An 18,655-nucleotide genomic window follows, 5' to 3' on the forward strand; every position below is an offset into this window, starting at 1 on the left:
TTTTCAATAATGCAATTTAAATAAAGTCACATGGGAAATCATTTTAGCAGATAGATGACCAGTGGGCATCACCCAGAGTCTACAAATTATGAATTATAAAGGGGCTGTTATGACAACTGCATCTGTGCTGAAGAAAATGTGTGCTTTCCACAAGAAAGGCCATGGGCAGGTTGGATAGGGACTGAAAGTCACCATCTGAAAACTGCAGGCACGTACACCTCACTTGTGAAGGACAGCTATGACACCATCCACCGAGTATGGTCTTCTTCCTAGGAAACCTGGTCTTTCTTCTACTCCAGCCACATGTTCCACCTGAGAGCAGACATATTCTATGACCACACCCCTGTCACAGCTGGTTGGTCCAGGGATCGGCACTTGACCCAAACTGGACCAATCAGAAAACTTCTCTGAGATTCTCCAAAGTGGAACTAAATAATAGTTCATTTTAGAGGGGGTTGCTAAGAGAGAAGAAACTTGGGCCCTGACCAAGGCAGTGTTTACCCTAGTGTAAGAAAAGCCAGGCTGCAGTGAGCACACCTGGGAGCTCAATGCTGTAATGATATGGCTGTGCACATCTGGCTCAAGGGACCACCTGGGTGTCTGCGGCAGCCAGCACTGGGAGGGGTGGGAGGCTCTGCCTGAGCAGCTGGCTTTGCAGGAGCACATTCTGTGGGACAGGTTTTCCTTTTGGTACTCAGTGTATTCCTGTTTGTAGCCCTTCCTGGGAGGAATTTTGGGCTTATGTATATTATATAGAAGAAGATTTTACATCTGGAACATTGCACCCTACTCAGTCCCACCTCCTCGTGAGTGACGTATGCAGCAGGAGAAAGAGCTCATGTGGAGAGAGACACTTGGTCACAGCCCAGTGCAGATGAGGACATTCCTAACAATAGAATACTTGGACCTTTGGTTTTTAAGGGGTTTATTTTGCTCTTGCACATAACTCCTCAGAGAAACAGAGGAAAGCTGTTTTCAAGGAGGTCACTGATGGTTTGATGCTTGATGGTTTTAAAGGGAAAGGTGATGCCAATGATTTTTCATGTTAGAGCAATGTCGTCAAAGAACAACTCTCTATCTGTGTATCTTTTCAGAATTCTCGGGCTTTCCTGTAGCAGAGGGGAAGAATACACAGTGTCAGTCCTAAAGATCCAGCTTCAGTGTTTCATGGGGTTGTCTGACACATTTAAGCCCTGTGCTGAGGACGGCCATCTGTTTCTGCAGAAACCATCACAAAGCTTGGTTTTCACAGGGCTCCTTCTGTCTCCGGAAAGGCCTGAGATGAATAATAGATGTTTGGAAAATTAACCCAGTACAGAGAGGACTGGGATCATTCAGCACAAGAATTGTTTGGGATTTACCGTTTGGATAGAAAAACTGCTTTTAGATCCCATGAACTTATCCTTTGAAGTTGATATTCCAGAATACCAAAGGCTGAGAAAGCACACCTGTTAAACAGTAGGGCTTGACTACAAAGTATGTGAGCTTAAAAACAAACAAGCAAACAGAAACACCCTTAGCAGGGTCTATTGACATCTGAACTCATCTATTTAGGCGCTCAGCCATGATTACAGAAGGGCTCATGATCACACATCACCATTTCTTGACTAGCACACTATAACCGAGCAGTTCTTTGCACTTCAGTGTCATCATACATAAAATAAGAAAAATAATAGTAGGGTGTTTTTTGAGGATGAAATGAATGAATACAAGTAAGGTGCTGAAAACAGACCTGGCACAGGGTACACATTCATGAAATGTTTCTTATTTTCCAGGTGACCATCACACCCAGTGGCCCGAGCATACATACTGGGTAGGAGAGTCTGAGGAAAGGACCTCCAATCAGAAGTGAGGCTTCCAAGCTGGCAGCGTGCTGTCTCCCTCAGCTGCCCGCAACCACACAGGGGATGTAGCCGCAGATTCCTCCTTTAAAGGCTTCTGTTAACCATCAAGGTACTAAGAGTTATGAAAGCGCTTTGAGTCAGCAAGAATGCTATGGCTGTAAGAACACCACTCCTAGTGAATATATTTAAAATATATAATAATTGGTATCATGCCATCCCACAGTAAGCCCAGAAATGTATTTTAAAGTCCACCCACCTGTAGATGATTAATAGCAGAGTAGTATGTAAGTCTTTTATCCCTGGATAGGTTAAAGAAAAGCCTGCATTTTTGTTAAGTTCTCACCTTCTCACACTTTCCCTGTTCATGGCTATGTGGATTTGATCACAGTGAGTCTAAAGCAGAACTTGGACGACTGCTCCAGGCCACCTCCTCGGGCCAATTGTGAGGCCAGCTGCAGGGTCTCCAACGTGGGAGGATCAGGCCAATCTGTTTGAGCTTGGGTCCCTTCTACAGTGTGGTCCTCTATAAAGGAATCTCGAGCTTTTTGTTACAGAGTGACAGTAACAAATTTTCAATTTTTATTAAAATTCTTATTTGTTTACATCCTAATTCTGTTTAGCCACCCCTCCCCTGCCCCCGCTGGGCTCTGAAAAGAGACATCAGCCTGTGTTACATGACAGTCTTAGAATATTCTCCGTGGTAATTCATGTTCATAATGCTGAGTTTAATTTTTTGGTTTTATGCATATAAGTATCAAATCTAAAGAGCAAAATCCTGCGCAGATGCTGTGTCATTGTCTATGAATGTGCTGATGCCTGGCTGTAGTGGTGCCTTTGTAAACTCCATGAATTGCTTCTAGGGAAATAAAAAGCACCTGAAACAGAGTTACTATCCCACCAACACGCAGATTTCCCAGGAATAAGAAGAGTGCTCAATAGCTCCACCTGCTCTGATAAATAAAGGAATGCATTTAAAGGCGCCCAGCACAGCCACAGAAATGTCTGGGTTCAAGTCTTGTGACATGCATGATGCAATATACGCAAAAATAAAAATAAGTAACGGAACCTCTGCCTTGCTAACCTCCAGACACTGAACACACCACCTCATCGACAACTGCCAGCCCCTCCATGGTGCCTGTCCTGCCGCCCACTGGCTGGTTCACTGGGAAACAGCAAGCAAGCAGGCTTCACCCAGGCTCTGCTGATAAGGCTGACCCAGAAGAATGATCTCCCCAGTCCTCCGCCTCATGCCTGGGCAAATGAATAAGCTGCCGGTGTCGTTAACACATTCCAGGTCATGCACACACACAAACATTATTATATCTTGAAATGACTGTCTTTCAGGTTTTAACCAGTTTTCCTAGAAATGAGGCTCAGCAAATCCTTACATGGAGCAAGGATGGCACCCAGTGGCCAAAGTGTTTCATCTCAGATCTTGTTTTCTCACAGATTTGCTTGTCTCTGTGGAGACAATGAAATTGCCTGGTACAAAGTCTTTTCTTAAAGCCAGAACTGAAACTCCAAATCACTTGATTATCTCTTTAAACTAAAGCATGGGCACGCACACACACCATCCCGAAGCAGTATACAATTAAATTACTCAGACTTACTTTTTAAAATTCTTAAAAATTTACCTGAGATAGTCATCATATTCCACATACGCAGATTAGTATCCACATGTCCCTAACATCAGCATCACTATAGGAAATACAGATATTAACCTAGTCTCACTTTCTTAATGTCCTACCCCAATAGTCTCTACTTATGAGTTCTCATGCCTTAAACGTAAGACTTTATCCCCTGATAAAGCGCTTTATTACTAAACTGATGTTCACAATCGCATATGCTTCTTATCTTTCCTACAAGGTACTTGGCAGTCCTGGAGAACATGGGATAATAAAGTGGGACTGGTCTTTTTCCTTTGAGCTTTCCAGATGTTGAGAGGTTTCTATACAGCTAGATAGCCAACCAGGCTGTAAGCAAGCAAGATGTCAGAATAATGGATCATATACTCTCTTGCTAAGAATGATGCAATATCTTCCTAATTTTGCTATTTCCAAATTCCCTAGGTTTCTAAGCAGTCTGAAACCCCAGGGCAAGAAGTTGCATAGATGTCATAACTACGGTACTAAGAGAACTTTCTAATAAAATAGGAATATATGCTGATTACCCAAAGAATACCAAGAAAAGTCTCTTTTAAAATGTCTGTTAAGTTCAGCCAAAAATTCTGTTTTTGTCAGACAATCATCATTACCATTCATATTTATTTAGCTTTAAACTGTTAAAATGTCACTAAGATTCCAAGAATAATGGCTAAATCAAAAGAAACGATGTTAGGATAAAATTCCATGGTGTTGCTTACGTTCTCCTATTGAGCCACTTGAAAAGAAACATCGTCTTCAAGGTCCAAACAAAACAATGGAGAGGGAAAACCAAAACCAAATTTTCTTGCTAATTCTTTGGTTCTTGGTTGCCTCACGTAAAACAAAGCCATAATAACCCAGCTCTCACCAAGGGGTTGTGGGACTCAATGAGATAATGGGTATAAAAAGGCTTTTATACAACGCTAAGTCATATTGAGACATTTTATTATTTAAACATTTATAGAAAGCATTAGGGTATAGTTTTTATGCTAGTGAGATTGAGACTCTTGTCTTAATTAAAACAATTACTCATCTTCCTCACAGGTATTATTGTATTATATTATCCTTCAAATATAATATAGCCATGGTGGGCTTTGGAAATCACAATATGAAACTAAATCAAGCGAAGCCAACTTTTCCACCAAATACTCAACTTTTAAAACAGAGCTTAAATGGAAAGGATTAGTATTCAAAAACTTTAAGGACCCCATGATGTTTTGTTAACTTTATGTTGCTTTTGTGTTTTATTTTCCTCTTCCTTCCTAGAGATAGATTTATAGGCTCATAAAATTATAGCGTTGCATTAGAGCATTTTATAATGGTTGTGTTTTGCAGATGAGGAAACCTGAGGTCTGGAAATGTTGAATGAACCCAGAGGTCTGGTGGCTGCTTTGTGTATTTACATGTTTGCTCTCTCCTATCTGACTGTATGTATATGTGGTCTTATAAAGACTGCTTAAGAAGGGGAAACTCTGGTTACCAAGGTTACAGAAAACCCTCAATCAGACATCTTCTCAACCTTGTGTATCACATGATGCCTTGGAATCAACAGAATCATGACTCATGCACGTTTCTCAGATTTTTGGATGGATCCATTGTCAACTGGGAGAAAATATCAGAACTATCAAAGCAGTACCTATTTTCAAAAATAAATATTCAATAGAAGGCGCAGAATATAGGACCACACAAATAAAAGGAATTAGAAAGATATCCTGAGATTCAAGAAAATAAATGGAGTTTTAAAAATATTTAGTCAAATTTAATATTGAGGAAGTTGTTGAGTCATCTAAAAATGATAGGCACAGGGCCTTTGTTCATAGTCGAGAAGAACAGATATTATCACAGTGAACATTCCAGGGGGAAGATTCTAACTTAAAGAGAAAAAAGAATTCCTTTACTTTCAAATAGTTTCAAATTTATTAGAAACCCAGGAACTAACAATCAAGAACTTAAAACGGGTTGATACAGAATTTACAGACACTGATATTGTCACAGATTCCTGTTTCAAATTCTATCCATATGTGGTAACTTCCTCTGCTGTCAAGATTGCAAATAGCTCAATACATTTGGTCAGTTGGTAGAAATTTCTCCAGCACCCAGGTGCAAGCCATGGTTTTAGTTGGTATAAAAAGTTACAAAAGCAAGTTAGATGATGATTGTCCCCCCAAAGTTTAACCAGGCAATCATATAGATGCCCAAAGATTTATATCACAGGGTAGAAACTAATAAGTACAATAAAAGAATGGCAAGTGAGCAGATCACATGTGCCTGAAGGACAATTAAAACAACTTTATGAAGAGGGGGGCTACTGAGCAGGATCAGATGGGATTATTAAGATTTTTCAATATGCAGAGATAGGACTAGGGATAGGACCCAAGATAGGGAAGGGACGAGGATGAACAGAAACTGTGAAATGGAACGTGTGTGAGGGGTGGGAATGCATGGGGACAGGATGGAAAAGTGAACTGGAGGTTACTGTTCAGAGCACTTCTAATTAGTTCAGTGAAAGAATTTGACATGCTGAAATCTAGGGGCTTGTAGAAGATGTAAGCTTTGTGGGACGGAAACTGGCACCAACAGAAGAGTATTGCTCAGCTGGCCACTGCGTTCAGGATGCACTGGGAGAGAGGCAGGGAGGGCGTCTGCAGGGCCCTGCATAACCTGTCTGCAGGGAGGCAACGAGAAACTGAACGAGCGATGACTATGATGCTGATGGGAGCATGAGACGTTCTGGAGTCAGAATGGAGGGGACAGTGTGTGGGAGTGAGGAAGTGTGAGGCCTCAAAGAGGGCTGTACAGTTTTATCCGAAGTGTGCATCTGGAGAGGAGGGTGGGCAAACTGTAACAGTCAGGAGTTTGTAGGTTCTGTGTGTACCGAAGGGAGAGCACTGAAAAAATCAACCATTGTGTTCACCAAGCCACGCCCACACCACTGAGGGGAGGGGCTCTCAGTTCTCTGTTTCCTAGTTCCATACCTATACTCATAGATGGCTCTAACTAGAGCAGGGGTCCCCAAACTATGGCCTGCGGGCCACATGCGGCCCCCTGAGTCCATTTGTCCGGCCCCCACCGCACTTCCGGAAGGGGCACCTCTTTCATTGGTGGTCAGTGAGAGGAGCATAGTTCCCATTGAAATACTGGTCAGTTTGTTGATTTAAATTTACTTGTTCTTTATTTTAAATGTTATATTTATTCCCGTTTTGTTTTTTTACTTTAAAATAAGATATGTGCAGTGTGCATAGGGATTTGTTCATAGCTTTTTTTATAGTCCGGCCCTCCAATGGTCTGAGGGACAGTGAACTGGCCCCCTGTGTAAAAAGTTTGGGGACCCCTGAACTAGAGGGAAGCCAGAGAGAAGGGAGAGTGATACCAGATGCCCTGGTGTTCTGGAAGTTTCTGCCCTTTGGCTAGGGCTCTAACTGGGCCACACTATTGTCCTCTGCTCCTGTCCTCTCTGGACCTTCAGGACTCATCTCATCATTGCTCTGAAACTTCTACTTCATTCCCTCAGGCTCAAACCCTTGGACCTGCCAGTGTGACATTCAAGGAACGCGGTGAACGAGCTGTGCCAACGTGCAGAATTAAGGAGGTTGGAGGAAGCTGTCCAGGCCCACTCTTTCTCCCAAGGGAAGGAGACATTCTTGGCGAACTTCAGGAAACAGGACCCCTGTTTTGATTTCAAGAGGAAAGAGTGGCAAATAGTGGCTATTTAGGTTGATCTGAGAGGAGTCAGGGTCCCTACAGGATGCATTTTGGCCAAGTGGATCCTTGGAGTACAGCTGCTAGGTTCAGCCCTCGGTCGGGGAAGGCCCCCTGGAGTTGCAGCTGTGGTTGCATTTTCAATACTCAGGAGTGACAAAGTGCAACCATCCTTTTTCTTATATGGCACATGATTAAGACACAATTCATAAAGAGAACCCCACAGGACATGCAGACCTGTGACCACAAATCATTGCACGTGTTTACGGATGTGTCCCAAGGGGGGCGGGCTGCTGGCTCATGCCACTGCCTCTGGACCAGAAGGTGCCCTTTCAGATGCTGACTCAGCTGTTTCCCCTGCCGAAGGTTCAATAACTTCTCTGATGATAAAAAATAAAAAAAAATCTTGGCTATTAATCTCAACATAAATACTACTTAAAGTCAAAACCATCCCAATTCAAGAGGCGGGGCCTAGAGAGAAGGCAGAATAGGGTAGGTGTGAGAAGGTACTCAAAGCCTGTTTGGGTACGCTTTTTAACAACCTTAGAAATAAGCTGAGGTTTAACTGGAAAGTTGCTAGTCATTGAGAAGTCCAAAGGTAGTGCTGTAGGAAGGCTGTGAGGGCTGAGACTAGAGAAACAATAGAAGTTCTCTCCTCCCTGCCGTCCTGGGCTCCCCACCCCCAGCTGGGGGGGGGTGCCTCTGAGGAAGTGTCCGCTGCAGGAGAGGAGCTGACAGGTACACCCTACTGACTGGGGTGGGGAACTCGAGCTTACAACGAGCCTCTGCCCCATCAGCCACCCTACCTCTTCTCTCCTGGGCAGGTCCCACATCACCTTCTGTAGGGCCTCTCTGACAGACACATCTACCAGCTTAACAACCAGGGCGGTTGTGAGGGCAGAAGCTTCTTATTAGAGCATTTGAATAATTCACGGATCAAACATGTCTACTCAAACCTAGGATATCACATCCCGTTGCTCAGCTGTCCCCTGCCAACCCTCTCTCAGAAGAGGTTGGAAGATCCTATTTTTGATGTAGCTATTCTTATTATGGTACAGAAAGGTCACGGGGAGTATCTACTCTATGGTGCTTTGTTTTCTTTACCAGTATATTAATCAGTGTCCTAAGCACTAACATTGGAAACTTAAAATATGCAAAAGTTAGTTGAAACTCACTCAACCTGAGTTATTGGCATTTAATTACTGAGGCAGTAGTAGAATCTCATGAACAAAATAAACAAAATAAAATAAACATAATAAATAAAATAAAAACGGACTCATAGGTATAGAGAACAGACTGACAACGGTCAGAGGGGATTGGGGTTGGGAGGCTGGGTGGAAAAGGTGAAGGGATTAAGCAAAACAAACAAACAAACAAACAAACAAACAAAACCCCTCACAGACACAAACAGTGTGGTGATTACCAGAGGGAACGGCAGAGGGGGGGGGGAGAGAAGAGGGTAAAGGTGAGGTAAATGGTGATGGAAGGAGACTTGAGTTGGGGTGGTGAACACACAATACAATACATATAGATAATATTTTATAGAATTGTACACCTGAAACCTATATAATTTTATTAACCAACGTAACATCAATAAGCTCAGTAAAAATTAAAAAAAATGTTGGACTGGGTGATAGAGGTGAAGGGATTGAGAAGTACAAATTGGTAATTATAAACTAGTCAGAGGGATGTAAGTAAAACATAGGGAACATAGGCTGTTCCATCCTGTAACAACTATGTAAAATGCTAGTTGGGGTACTGGAAATATCAAGAAGAACACTAGGTAAAGTATAAGTATTGACTGTCTAACTACTAAGCTATACAACTGAAACTATTACAAAATAGAATTGAAAGAAAAAAAAAAAAGAAATGAAGGCAAAAGATCCAATGGTGTCAGAAGATGAGTTGACTTTGTGTGGTGAGCACACAAAGCAATACACAGATTGTGTATCATAGAAATGTACACTTGAAACCTATATAATCTTATTAACCAATGTCACCCCAATAAATATAATTAAAAACAAAACAGAACACAATTACCGAGGCAGTTAAACAGTTGTGTAAACGAGTTCCTCTCTGATTGCAGTCATAACCCATGCAGTCTAAAATTGAAAAAAGGGATGGTAAAAGGTGCCAGTAAAATATGAGACTGTTCACGAGTTGATTTTAGTTGATAAACTGGCAAATATGGTGATAACTGTTCCGTCTGTCCACCGCACTGGAATCTTAGGAAAGTGCATAAAATTACAGGAGCATATAATTGGTGGACTAAACTCACTTGCTCATGTCATCACAGCTGGAGTCTTCAGGTTATTAAAAAGCCTTTAAACCAGTCCTCCTCAAAGAGCTCTAACTGTCAATGGTCATTATAGATTATTCCTGTTGGCACAGTGCAGAAGAGATATAAACAGGCACAAAAATCTGCATAACTTTCTTATTTCAAGTTCAAGGAAGAGCAGTAAATGTTAATGAAGACAAAAATCATTCTTCAGATCCTGATTTCCTCATTTAGTGCACAACCAACCCATAAAGAATAAATTATTAACATTATAACTAGAATCAGACTTTTTGAAAATTAAGTCATTAATCGCAGAAAGTTCTGTGATCTTAGTCCCACAGAAGGACGTCTCTAGAGTATAAATGATACATCAGAGCCACAAAAAATAAGCTTAAATTCTGATAGTTTTGGGTGAGCAATTATATGTTGTTTCATCTATTCATTCTGGCTAGACAATCCAGGGACATGTCTAGAAAGGTTTTCACGCTCTGACCACCATGTAACCACCCACCACCACATGCCTTGCAGGGAGGTTTTTCCCAGCAGGAGAAATGGGGTTAACAGAACAAAACAAAACAAGTACAAAAACACCCTCCCCCTCTTCTTTGACATTTTAAAATAGGAAAAGAAACCCTCAAACATAGAGCTGTATGAGATAGGAAGACAAGATACAAAAAAAAGGTAAGGTGGTATCAGCCTATCATTAACGATGATTAAAGATTCACTACAGGTTCATTGTATATGAAGTGTATGTTCCTTTAAATCACACCATCTAGGAGTATAAACGATAATTAGTTGAAAGTAATGGTATGTATCACACTCTCCAATATTATGGGATTTTTATCTCTCTTACTTATTTTTGGAAGTTTTCAGAGTATACCTTATTTGTCCTTAAAATGTGACTACTCTGCCTGCATTGATTCCTTCAACCTCTGCTGGTCAGATTGGTAGGAAGGTGCCTTGGCTCTGGTCCACAGTGATGCTTCCTTCCTTTGGGCTGTTGCTGCTTTCTGTCATGTGCTATTGATACTCTGGAACCCTGTGCTCTCAGGGGCATTTAATGCACTAAAATGATAGAAAGTCTATGCCTTTTGCATCCACTCATGCTCTTAGCTGAGAAAGTGAATCCATGGGAGGCTGGGGTAAGAGGCAAATCTAAGACAAACCCCGTATTGAACTTGGAATCATCTAGACACTGAGGTCTATGGCCTCAAATTCCAGTAGGATGAGTTATTGACTTAGAAGATCTCTTAGTTTCCCATGTAAAACAGACCACATCTGAAAAAACCTCAAAAAACAGACCACGTCTCACCAGTTTTCTAGACATGTCTGAATCTCAAATGTGGTACAGTTTCAACCGCAACTTGAGTCTGACCTGTGTATGCGTGTATTTGACCTCCAGATCCTTTTTGGCACTAGATAATAAAATTATGTTCTTCCCAAACTCTAGGAATCACTGATTAGTAGCTTGGTCTGAGCTGGCATAATCCAATACAGAGACTCAACCAGCCTTTAACTCAGGGGTCCCCAAACTTTTTACACAGGGGGCCAGTTCACTGTCCCTCAGACCGTTGGAGGGCCGGACTATAAAAAAAAACTATAAACAAATCCCTATGCACACTGCACATATCTTATTTTTAAAGTAAAAAAACAAAACGGGAACAAATACAATATTTAAAATAAAGAACAAATAAATTTAAATCAACAAACTGACCAGTATTTCAATGGGAACTATGCTCCTCTCACTGACCACCAATGAAAGAGGTGCCCCTTCCGGAAGTGCGGCGGGGGCCGGATAAATGGCCTTAGGGGGCCTCATGAGGCCCGTAGTTTGGGGACCCCTGCTTTAACTCATGAAATCTCATAGATAACTCTGATTCCAGATTTCATCTTACCCTCTCTCTCTTCCTCTCTTTCTTTTTGATCCGGGTTACCATTGCAGGTCTGTTCCATATTCCCGGTTGGAGCTCAAGCAGCTCACCTTAGGCCCACTATATGCTTCCTACCCTCCAAATAGTTCTCTCATCCCCGCTATGAGTTTGGGGTCCTCCTGGTTTCCTTTTGTTATTAGTGTGACAACTCTAATGACCTGATTTAATTATCAGACCCAAAGGTCTCTGTGCTGTTTTTCCTGGGAGGATGAATACATCTACATGCAAATGAAACTCTTAGAAGAATAGACATTCATCAAGTATTATTACACACAAATATCACAATACAAAACATTATCTTTCTTATGGTAGTAGTAGCTTTTGATAGCAAATGACTAAACCTCCTCCTCCCTCAAAAAAAAACTTTCAAAAGGGAAAAAAATCAGTTTCTCCATATACCCACGTTTTGACCATGACCTGTTAGAATTACAAGGAGAGAAGAATTCTGCCTTTAAGGGAATGTGGATAATAAGGTAAAAAGGAATATCTGAGACTCATTCACAGACTCAGAGGACATCAGAGATGAAAGGGGAGTCATGCTGAAATGCTGTGGAGCCTGGTGGTTAAGAACTCCAGTTCTGGGACCAGACAGTCTGGCTAATACTTCTTACAATTGTTTGACCTTGGTCTTTTTATTCAATACCTCTATGGCTCAGTTTACTCAGCTGAAATATAGTACCTACTTCACAGGATTATGAGACTCAAATGAACTAATACAAGTGGAATGCTTGTATTGTGCCTAGTCCATAGTAAACACTTGGTAATGTTACCAAATAGTATCCTAATATCTTCACTTTACAGATGAAGATACAGAACCTAAGATTTTAAGTGTACAGAAAGTTAGAGGTAAAACCAATGCCCAAACCAGGCATCCTGATTCTCACCATATTACACAGATATTTTTCTGATATTCTGCTTCCTTAACAAATAGAAAGAAAGAAATACAGAATCATTTCAATGATCATGACGGGCTACTCAGTGATATAGGTTCCTCTTGCCCTCTAAAACTGAGATATCCAAAGGCACTTTTGCCCCGCTCTGTTCCCCTAACACTCAATGGGCAGAACTAATTCTACAGAAGCAAGTCATGAAGAGTCAGAGAGTCATGTAAAGCTTACCTTTATGCCCTAATAGGGCACCATTTGCTTCCTTACCTTAAACTTGTCAACTTCAGCTTTTGAACATGTCGCATGGTATGACAGCACCTGATTCAGAAGAAAAGGAAAAAAAAACTTTAATAACTAACACAACTCTATTTTCTGAAATTCTCTTAGCTTAAAAAAATGTTGTTCATGAATAGCACCTTGACAAAATTGTGGAATTTAATGTATGTCAAGAATTTTACAATAACAGTCTGTGACACAGACTGTCATGTCATCCGTGCAATTACAGTGGAATCTGTTAAAATGCTGAATGGAACTACAGCTCACATTGCAAGCAAAGTATTTTATACCAGGATGTTTTTATAGGTAGTTATTTTATCAAAGGAGCATGATGTGGCTCAAAAGCATAGTTTCCAAAAGATGTGAATACTTATCCTGTGAAATGCTCTGGAATATAAATAAAAAGGAGGTGTGTGTGTGTGTTGTGTGTGTGTGTGTGTGACTGTGTAGATTGCTGATTCAACTTCTATCTCTTGCCTACTCTCAATTGCCTGTGTTTATAATACAGGAAAGATTATACTGTTATACCCAACCATCTGCAATGTCTATTCTTTTTCCAATGCTTTTTATAAAAGGATTACATTTCCCTGCCCTACTGACATCAGCCTTAGTATATGACTTGCTTTTGCCAATGGAATGTAGAGGAAGGTGACAGATGCTACATTTGAGCAGAGTCTTTAATAGCCCACATGGTTCTGCCATCTTCATTTTCCCTCAACCAGAAGTGCACGGCCCCAAGACGAGCTGCTCATTCACCCAAAATGACATATTGAGCAGAGTTGCAGCCAGACTGCAGCTGATGACATGTCACATGAGCACTAAACCAATCTTTGTGGTTTATCACCCCATCATAACCCAGTTTGAAGGCTGCCTAGAGCTACGGGTGGTCATGCGGAGTGGCCAGGTGACAATGCTCTGCTCACTGAAATATAAGTGGGAGTGTTGGGATTGCTTTTTTTTTTTCTTCTTTCTCTTTCTCCCTGGAAAACAGCTGTAAGGCCTGGAGGTGCAGCAAAATCTTGTGTCTATAAGATGACAACTGTGAGTGTGAATGACAGCTTGTTATGGATAGTACAGCAGAAAGGGAGAGAGAAATGAGCTTGGCCCTGGATGACCCTGCCTCAGCCTTCTTGTTATGTAGGACAAACACACACATTTGCAGTACTGGCATGTTATAAAGTATGCTATATACACCACCATATACACACATACATAATGTATACGTATTATACATTTTGTGCTACCAATTCCATTTTTTTCTTATCCCATACTTAAATTATACACATTTCAAACATTAATTCTGAGAACTTCTAAATGCCTCTTCAACTACCAACCTTTGAGAATCGTAGTGTACATTTGGCTTTGAAAAGTAAAGGTTTTATTTGGTTAAACTCAGCATTTCCCAAATCGAATTAGCCACAGAACTCCCTTTCAGGTGAAATATTAATCTAGTAACATTCACACCTACTAACCTATTGGCCAAGAACTTGGAAAAATGCTGACCCAAGACATGTAACACCTGTGTGACGGGAGCAGGGCCATCGTGGAGGCAGCGTCTCACGGTGGTCAGAACACAGTCTCTTATGCCAGACTGCCACTTCTCTGCTATTGGTCTTTGGGCAAGTATTTTAATCTCTTTTATAAAGAGCCTTTTAAAATGGGCCTCATTTATAAAATGGTATTATAATAATACTATACAGGCATCTCCTGCTTAATATCAGTAACATCTTGAAAATCAGAGATTCTACCCAAAAACACCAAGAGGGAGACTGTTTTCTATTCTTTAGAATTGCAAAAAATTATAATGTATTGTAAGACCTGCAACAACTTCCTAAAACTTAATGAAAATAAAAGTAAATTCATATGTACGTGTGAACAAAAAATGATGTTTGGATAGAATCTGCTTTAAGTGTTACTTAAATTCAAGGGCTGACTCTGGTCCTAACTAATATTGTTCTTAGGAAAGAGTTGCTTTATAGTCAATAGTATCTTCTCTTCCATTATAAACACTGTAATCACTCACTTCTTTTCCCATAGTTACCTCGACACTTTTTCATCTTTGAGAGGAGACTGATTGTCAAGTACTAAGTAAAAGCAAGTAATATATATATATATATATATATATATATATATATATATACACACACACACACACACTAAGTAATATATATAAATATATATTATATATTTATACTAAGTTATATATATACTAAGTAATATATGTAAATATATATTAAAGACTGGGTAGTGACACATTCATCATAAGCTACCTTTCTTAGAGCCAGAAACAACTGAGACGCATACCTCCATTGCTTCTCAAAATGTCTACACATGATTAGGACATTATTTAAACCAATTTAATTTGGAACGTAAATCAAAACTTTCCCATACTACATTTTCTTGTAAACATTATACAGAGTTTTGGGGCTATAAACATAATTTTCCCAGGATAAACGAAGCCATAAGATGTTATTTTGAGAGATAAATATGCTCTGTGAGGTTTAGCAATCAGAAACAAAGAGATTTTTTTTTTTTACTGGAAAATATTCTGTGGTGTGGCCCTCTACTTCCTCTACTTCGGACAGTTCTTAGGAGATTAAATGTGATTTTAGCCTCTCTGCTGGCTAATCTATTAAGTGCATAGACTGTTTTATTCTATCTATATTTAACCAAGTTAATAAATAGTAATGAAGCTTTTGGTTTTACCTTTTGAATCTTTTTGTTCTGAGAGTTCCTATTCCCTTTTGTAGGACTCTGAGAACCAGTAAAGGAGCAGAGGAATGGCCTCACACAAGAATCTTTTTCAACCACTTTCTCCTCAAAGAGCACAGTCCCTTGTGGGTGTGCAGGGAGGACTCATCAGCTAATATGAAGACCTCATTCCTGCAGGAGTAGGCCCTTTGGTAAATCCTGGTCTGGGGGGACATAGCATTGTGCCCTTTAAGAATCCCCGGAAGGGCCAACCAGCCAGAGGAGCAGATTTCTCAAGAAAAGAAGACCCTGCAGCAGGACTACAGCAATGAAAACCCAGCAATACGTATCCCTTTTATGTACACTATCAACACAGCTGTCATGCATTCTGACTAGAGATAAACACAATACAACAGTGATTTTGCTTACTCCTTGTTAAGAGTAGTGAGGTGATCAAGCATTGACAAATGCTGTGAGGTCATGCAGGACTTTTCCTCATCACCTGTGGTTACTGATCATGTCTCATTTACTCCTCAACTTGCATCACTTTTGCTTCTGCCCCCATGACTCCACAGAAACAGCTTGTCTCAAGATTTCCAATTTCTTGCTGCCAAATCCACACACAAATCTACCACTGCCTTTTGCAGCAGTATTAAATGTAGAACTTTTCTGGGCTCAGTCTCTCCTCCAGTGATGTCATACACTCCATGGCTTTATATACCATCTCTGTGTTGACAAGTTCCAAATTTAGCCCTAACCTCTCCTTGAGCTCCAAACTCACCATCCAACTGCGTACACCTCTAACTTCCTACTTCGTCAACTCACTGGCATCTCCAACTTATTAATGTCTCCAAACAAATGCGTTGATTTTCTTATACGTAGTAGGCAGAATATTCTCCCCTTCCCAAGATGTCCAGATTCCAATCCCTGGAATCTGTGCATATGTTCATGTAACATGGCAAGGGGGAATTAAACTTATTAATGGAATTAAGGTTGCTAATCAGATGAGATGGGAAGATCATCTTGGATATCATGTGGGCTTAATGTCACCACAGGGGTCCTTATAAGTCAAAGAGGAAGGTGGGGTAGTTGGAGTCATAGTGGTCTCTGCCATTGCTGTGAGCTGAGAATGAAAGTAGCCTCCAGAAACTGGAAAGTCCAAGAACTAAACTGTCCCCACAGCCTCCTCTAGAAGGAACACAACTCTTCTGATGCTTTGATTTTTTCCCAAAGAGATCCGTTTCAGACTTATGACCTCAAGAATTTTAAGTTAATTAATGTGTGTTGATTTAACCTTTTGAGTATTGAGTTTTTTTAATGCTCTTTGACCCCCAGGTGTGATTTATTTTTCAAAAAATGAAATTAGTTCCAGTTACAGTTTTATTAACTTAAAATCATATTTTTTTGATAACCAATTCATGGAAACAAGAAGAACATACATTTTCCTTTTTTAATGTTGCCTTACACATTTTTAAAATAAATCAGTTGTACTCTGTATGGTCAGGAGGCATGAGGACGTACATGAACGTTCATACTACTCAAAGAGTTAATCCATTAAGTTTATGGTAATTTGTTACAAACGCCACCGAAAACTAATGTCACAAGTCTGTTCTCCTTGTCTTCCTCAGCTCCACAAATGAACTCTGTCCAATCAACTGTTTAAACCAGAAATCTGAGATTTACCCTTGATTTGCCTCTATCTGCTGTCCCTCACTTTGAATCCATCAGAGAAGCATATCATTTCCACTCCCATATTTTGACTCTTTCCACATCTGTCATCACTACCCAGGTCCAGTGCAGCTGCCTCTCCACCTAGACTCTGACAATAATCTCTTAATTTCTACCATGGTCTCCTCCAATCTCTTTGACATACATCAGCCAGAGTGATAGTTAAGTATAAAACAGATCTTGTGCCCTGGCCAGTTGGCTCAGTGGTAGAGCGTCGGCCTGGAGTGCAGAAGTCCCGGGTTCGATTCCCGGCCAGGGCACACAGGAGAAGCGCCCATCTGCTTCTCCACCCTTCCCCCTCTCCTTCCTCTCTGTCTCTCTCTTCCCCTCCCGCAGCAAGGCTCCATTGGAGCAAAGATGGCCTGGGCGCTGGGGATGGCTCCTCGGCCTCTGCCCCAGGCGCTAGAGTGGCTCTGGTCGCAACAGAGCGATGCCCCGGAGGGGCAGAGCATCGCCCCCTGGTGGGCAGAGTGTCGCCCCCTGGTGGGCATGCCGGGTGGATCCCGGTTGGGCGCATGCGGGAGTCTATCTGACTGTCTCTCTCCATTTCCAGCTTCAGAAAAATACAAAAACAAAACAAAAACAAAACAAAACAGATCTTGCCATCCTCCAGCTGAAAACTCATCAGTGGCTTCCTATTACACTTAGAATAATGCCTAGATCTCAACAGTGACTCAACAGGTCCTGCACAACCTGGCCCTTGGTGCCTCTCAAACTGCACTTCATACTGTGCACTCTCTCTTCCATATACTGCAGCCACATTCACCTGCTTTGGTTCTTCTATACACCATGCCCTTTTCTACCTTAGAGTCTTCCCACCCTCATCACCTGATTGCTATTTTCATCCTTCTGAAATTAGGTTAAATGTCAACTCTTCAATGTGGTCTTCTACTACTACTTCAAGAATCCACCTTACTCCCCATTATTCTGAGTTAATAGGTTATTTCATTCACACTAGATATCACAGTTGGAATTGTTAGTTTGTTTATCACCTGCCTCCTCCTACTAACCTGTAAACACCATGAAGGCAAAGATAAGATCTGGTTTTGTTCACTAAGTTGTCCCTAAGAGTGTACCTGATACTTATTTGGCACTCAATAAATATTTGGTGTATCAAGGAATAATAAAAAAAATAATCTTAAATATAAAGAATCTCTCCATTTCCCATATTATTAGTGCCCTTAATTGATGCTTTTCCTCGATGAATCATACCTCTTAGAGCATAAGCTAAACAGTGTAGGTAGTGTTGCCAGATTCAGCAAATAAAGATACGAGACTCAATGAAATTTGAATTTTCAGATCCAGAATTAATATTTGCAATATTTGTAAGAATATACAGTGTGTCCATAAAGTCATGGTGCACTTTTGACCGATCACAGGAAAGCAACAAAAGATGATAGAAATGTGAAACCTGCACCAAATAAAAGGAAAACCCCCTCAGTTTCTGTAGGATGATGTGGCAGCATGTGCACATGCACAGATGATGACGTAACACTGTGTATACAGCAGAGCATCCCACGGCCATGCCAGTCGAGATGTGGATGGTACAGAGGAAAGTTCAGTGTATTCTGTGGCTCGCTAAATTCGAATCCGTGACCAAAGTGCAACGTGAATATCGGCGCGTTTATAACGAAGCGCCACCACATAGGAATAACATTACTCGGTGGGATAAGCAGTT

General features: G+C 40.9%; 1 protein-coding gene and 1 non-coding gene across 4 annotated transcripts in view; one reads left to right on the forward strand and one right to left on the reverse strand.

The window, feature by feature from the left end:
- PDE11A (phosphodiesterase 11A) overlaps positions 1-18,655 on the reverse strand; it is a 477,210-nt gene that overhangs the window by 151,844 nt on the left and 306,711 nt on the right. For all 3 annotated transcript variants that reach the window (XM_066345959.1, XM_066345958.1, XM_066345957.1), the window contains one exon: positions 12,550-12,600. In XM_066345959.1, coding sequence (XP_066202056.1) covers positions 12,550-12,600 — 51 coding nt within the window. The remainder of the gene's footprint in view (positions 1-12,549; positions 12,601-18,655) is intronic.
- On the forward strand, positions 17,162-17,237 carry TRNAS-GGA (transfer RNA serine (anticodon GGA)). Its single transcript has one exon. It is a non-coding gene; the product is annotated as a tRNA-Ser (tRNA).

The sequence above is a fragment of the Saccopteryx leptura genome, chromosome 7, assembly GCF_036850995.1.
Source record: "Saccopteryx leptura isolate mSacLep1 chromosome 7, mSacLep1_pri_phased_curated, whole genome shotgun sequence".
Taxonomy (NCBI): Eukaryota; Metazoa; Chordata; class Mammalia; order Chiroptera; family Emballonuridae; genus Saccopteryx; species Saccopteryx leptura.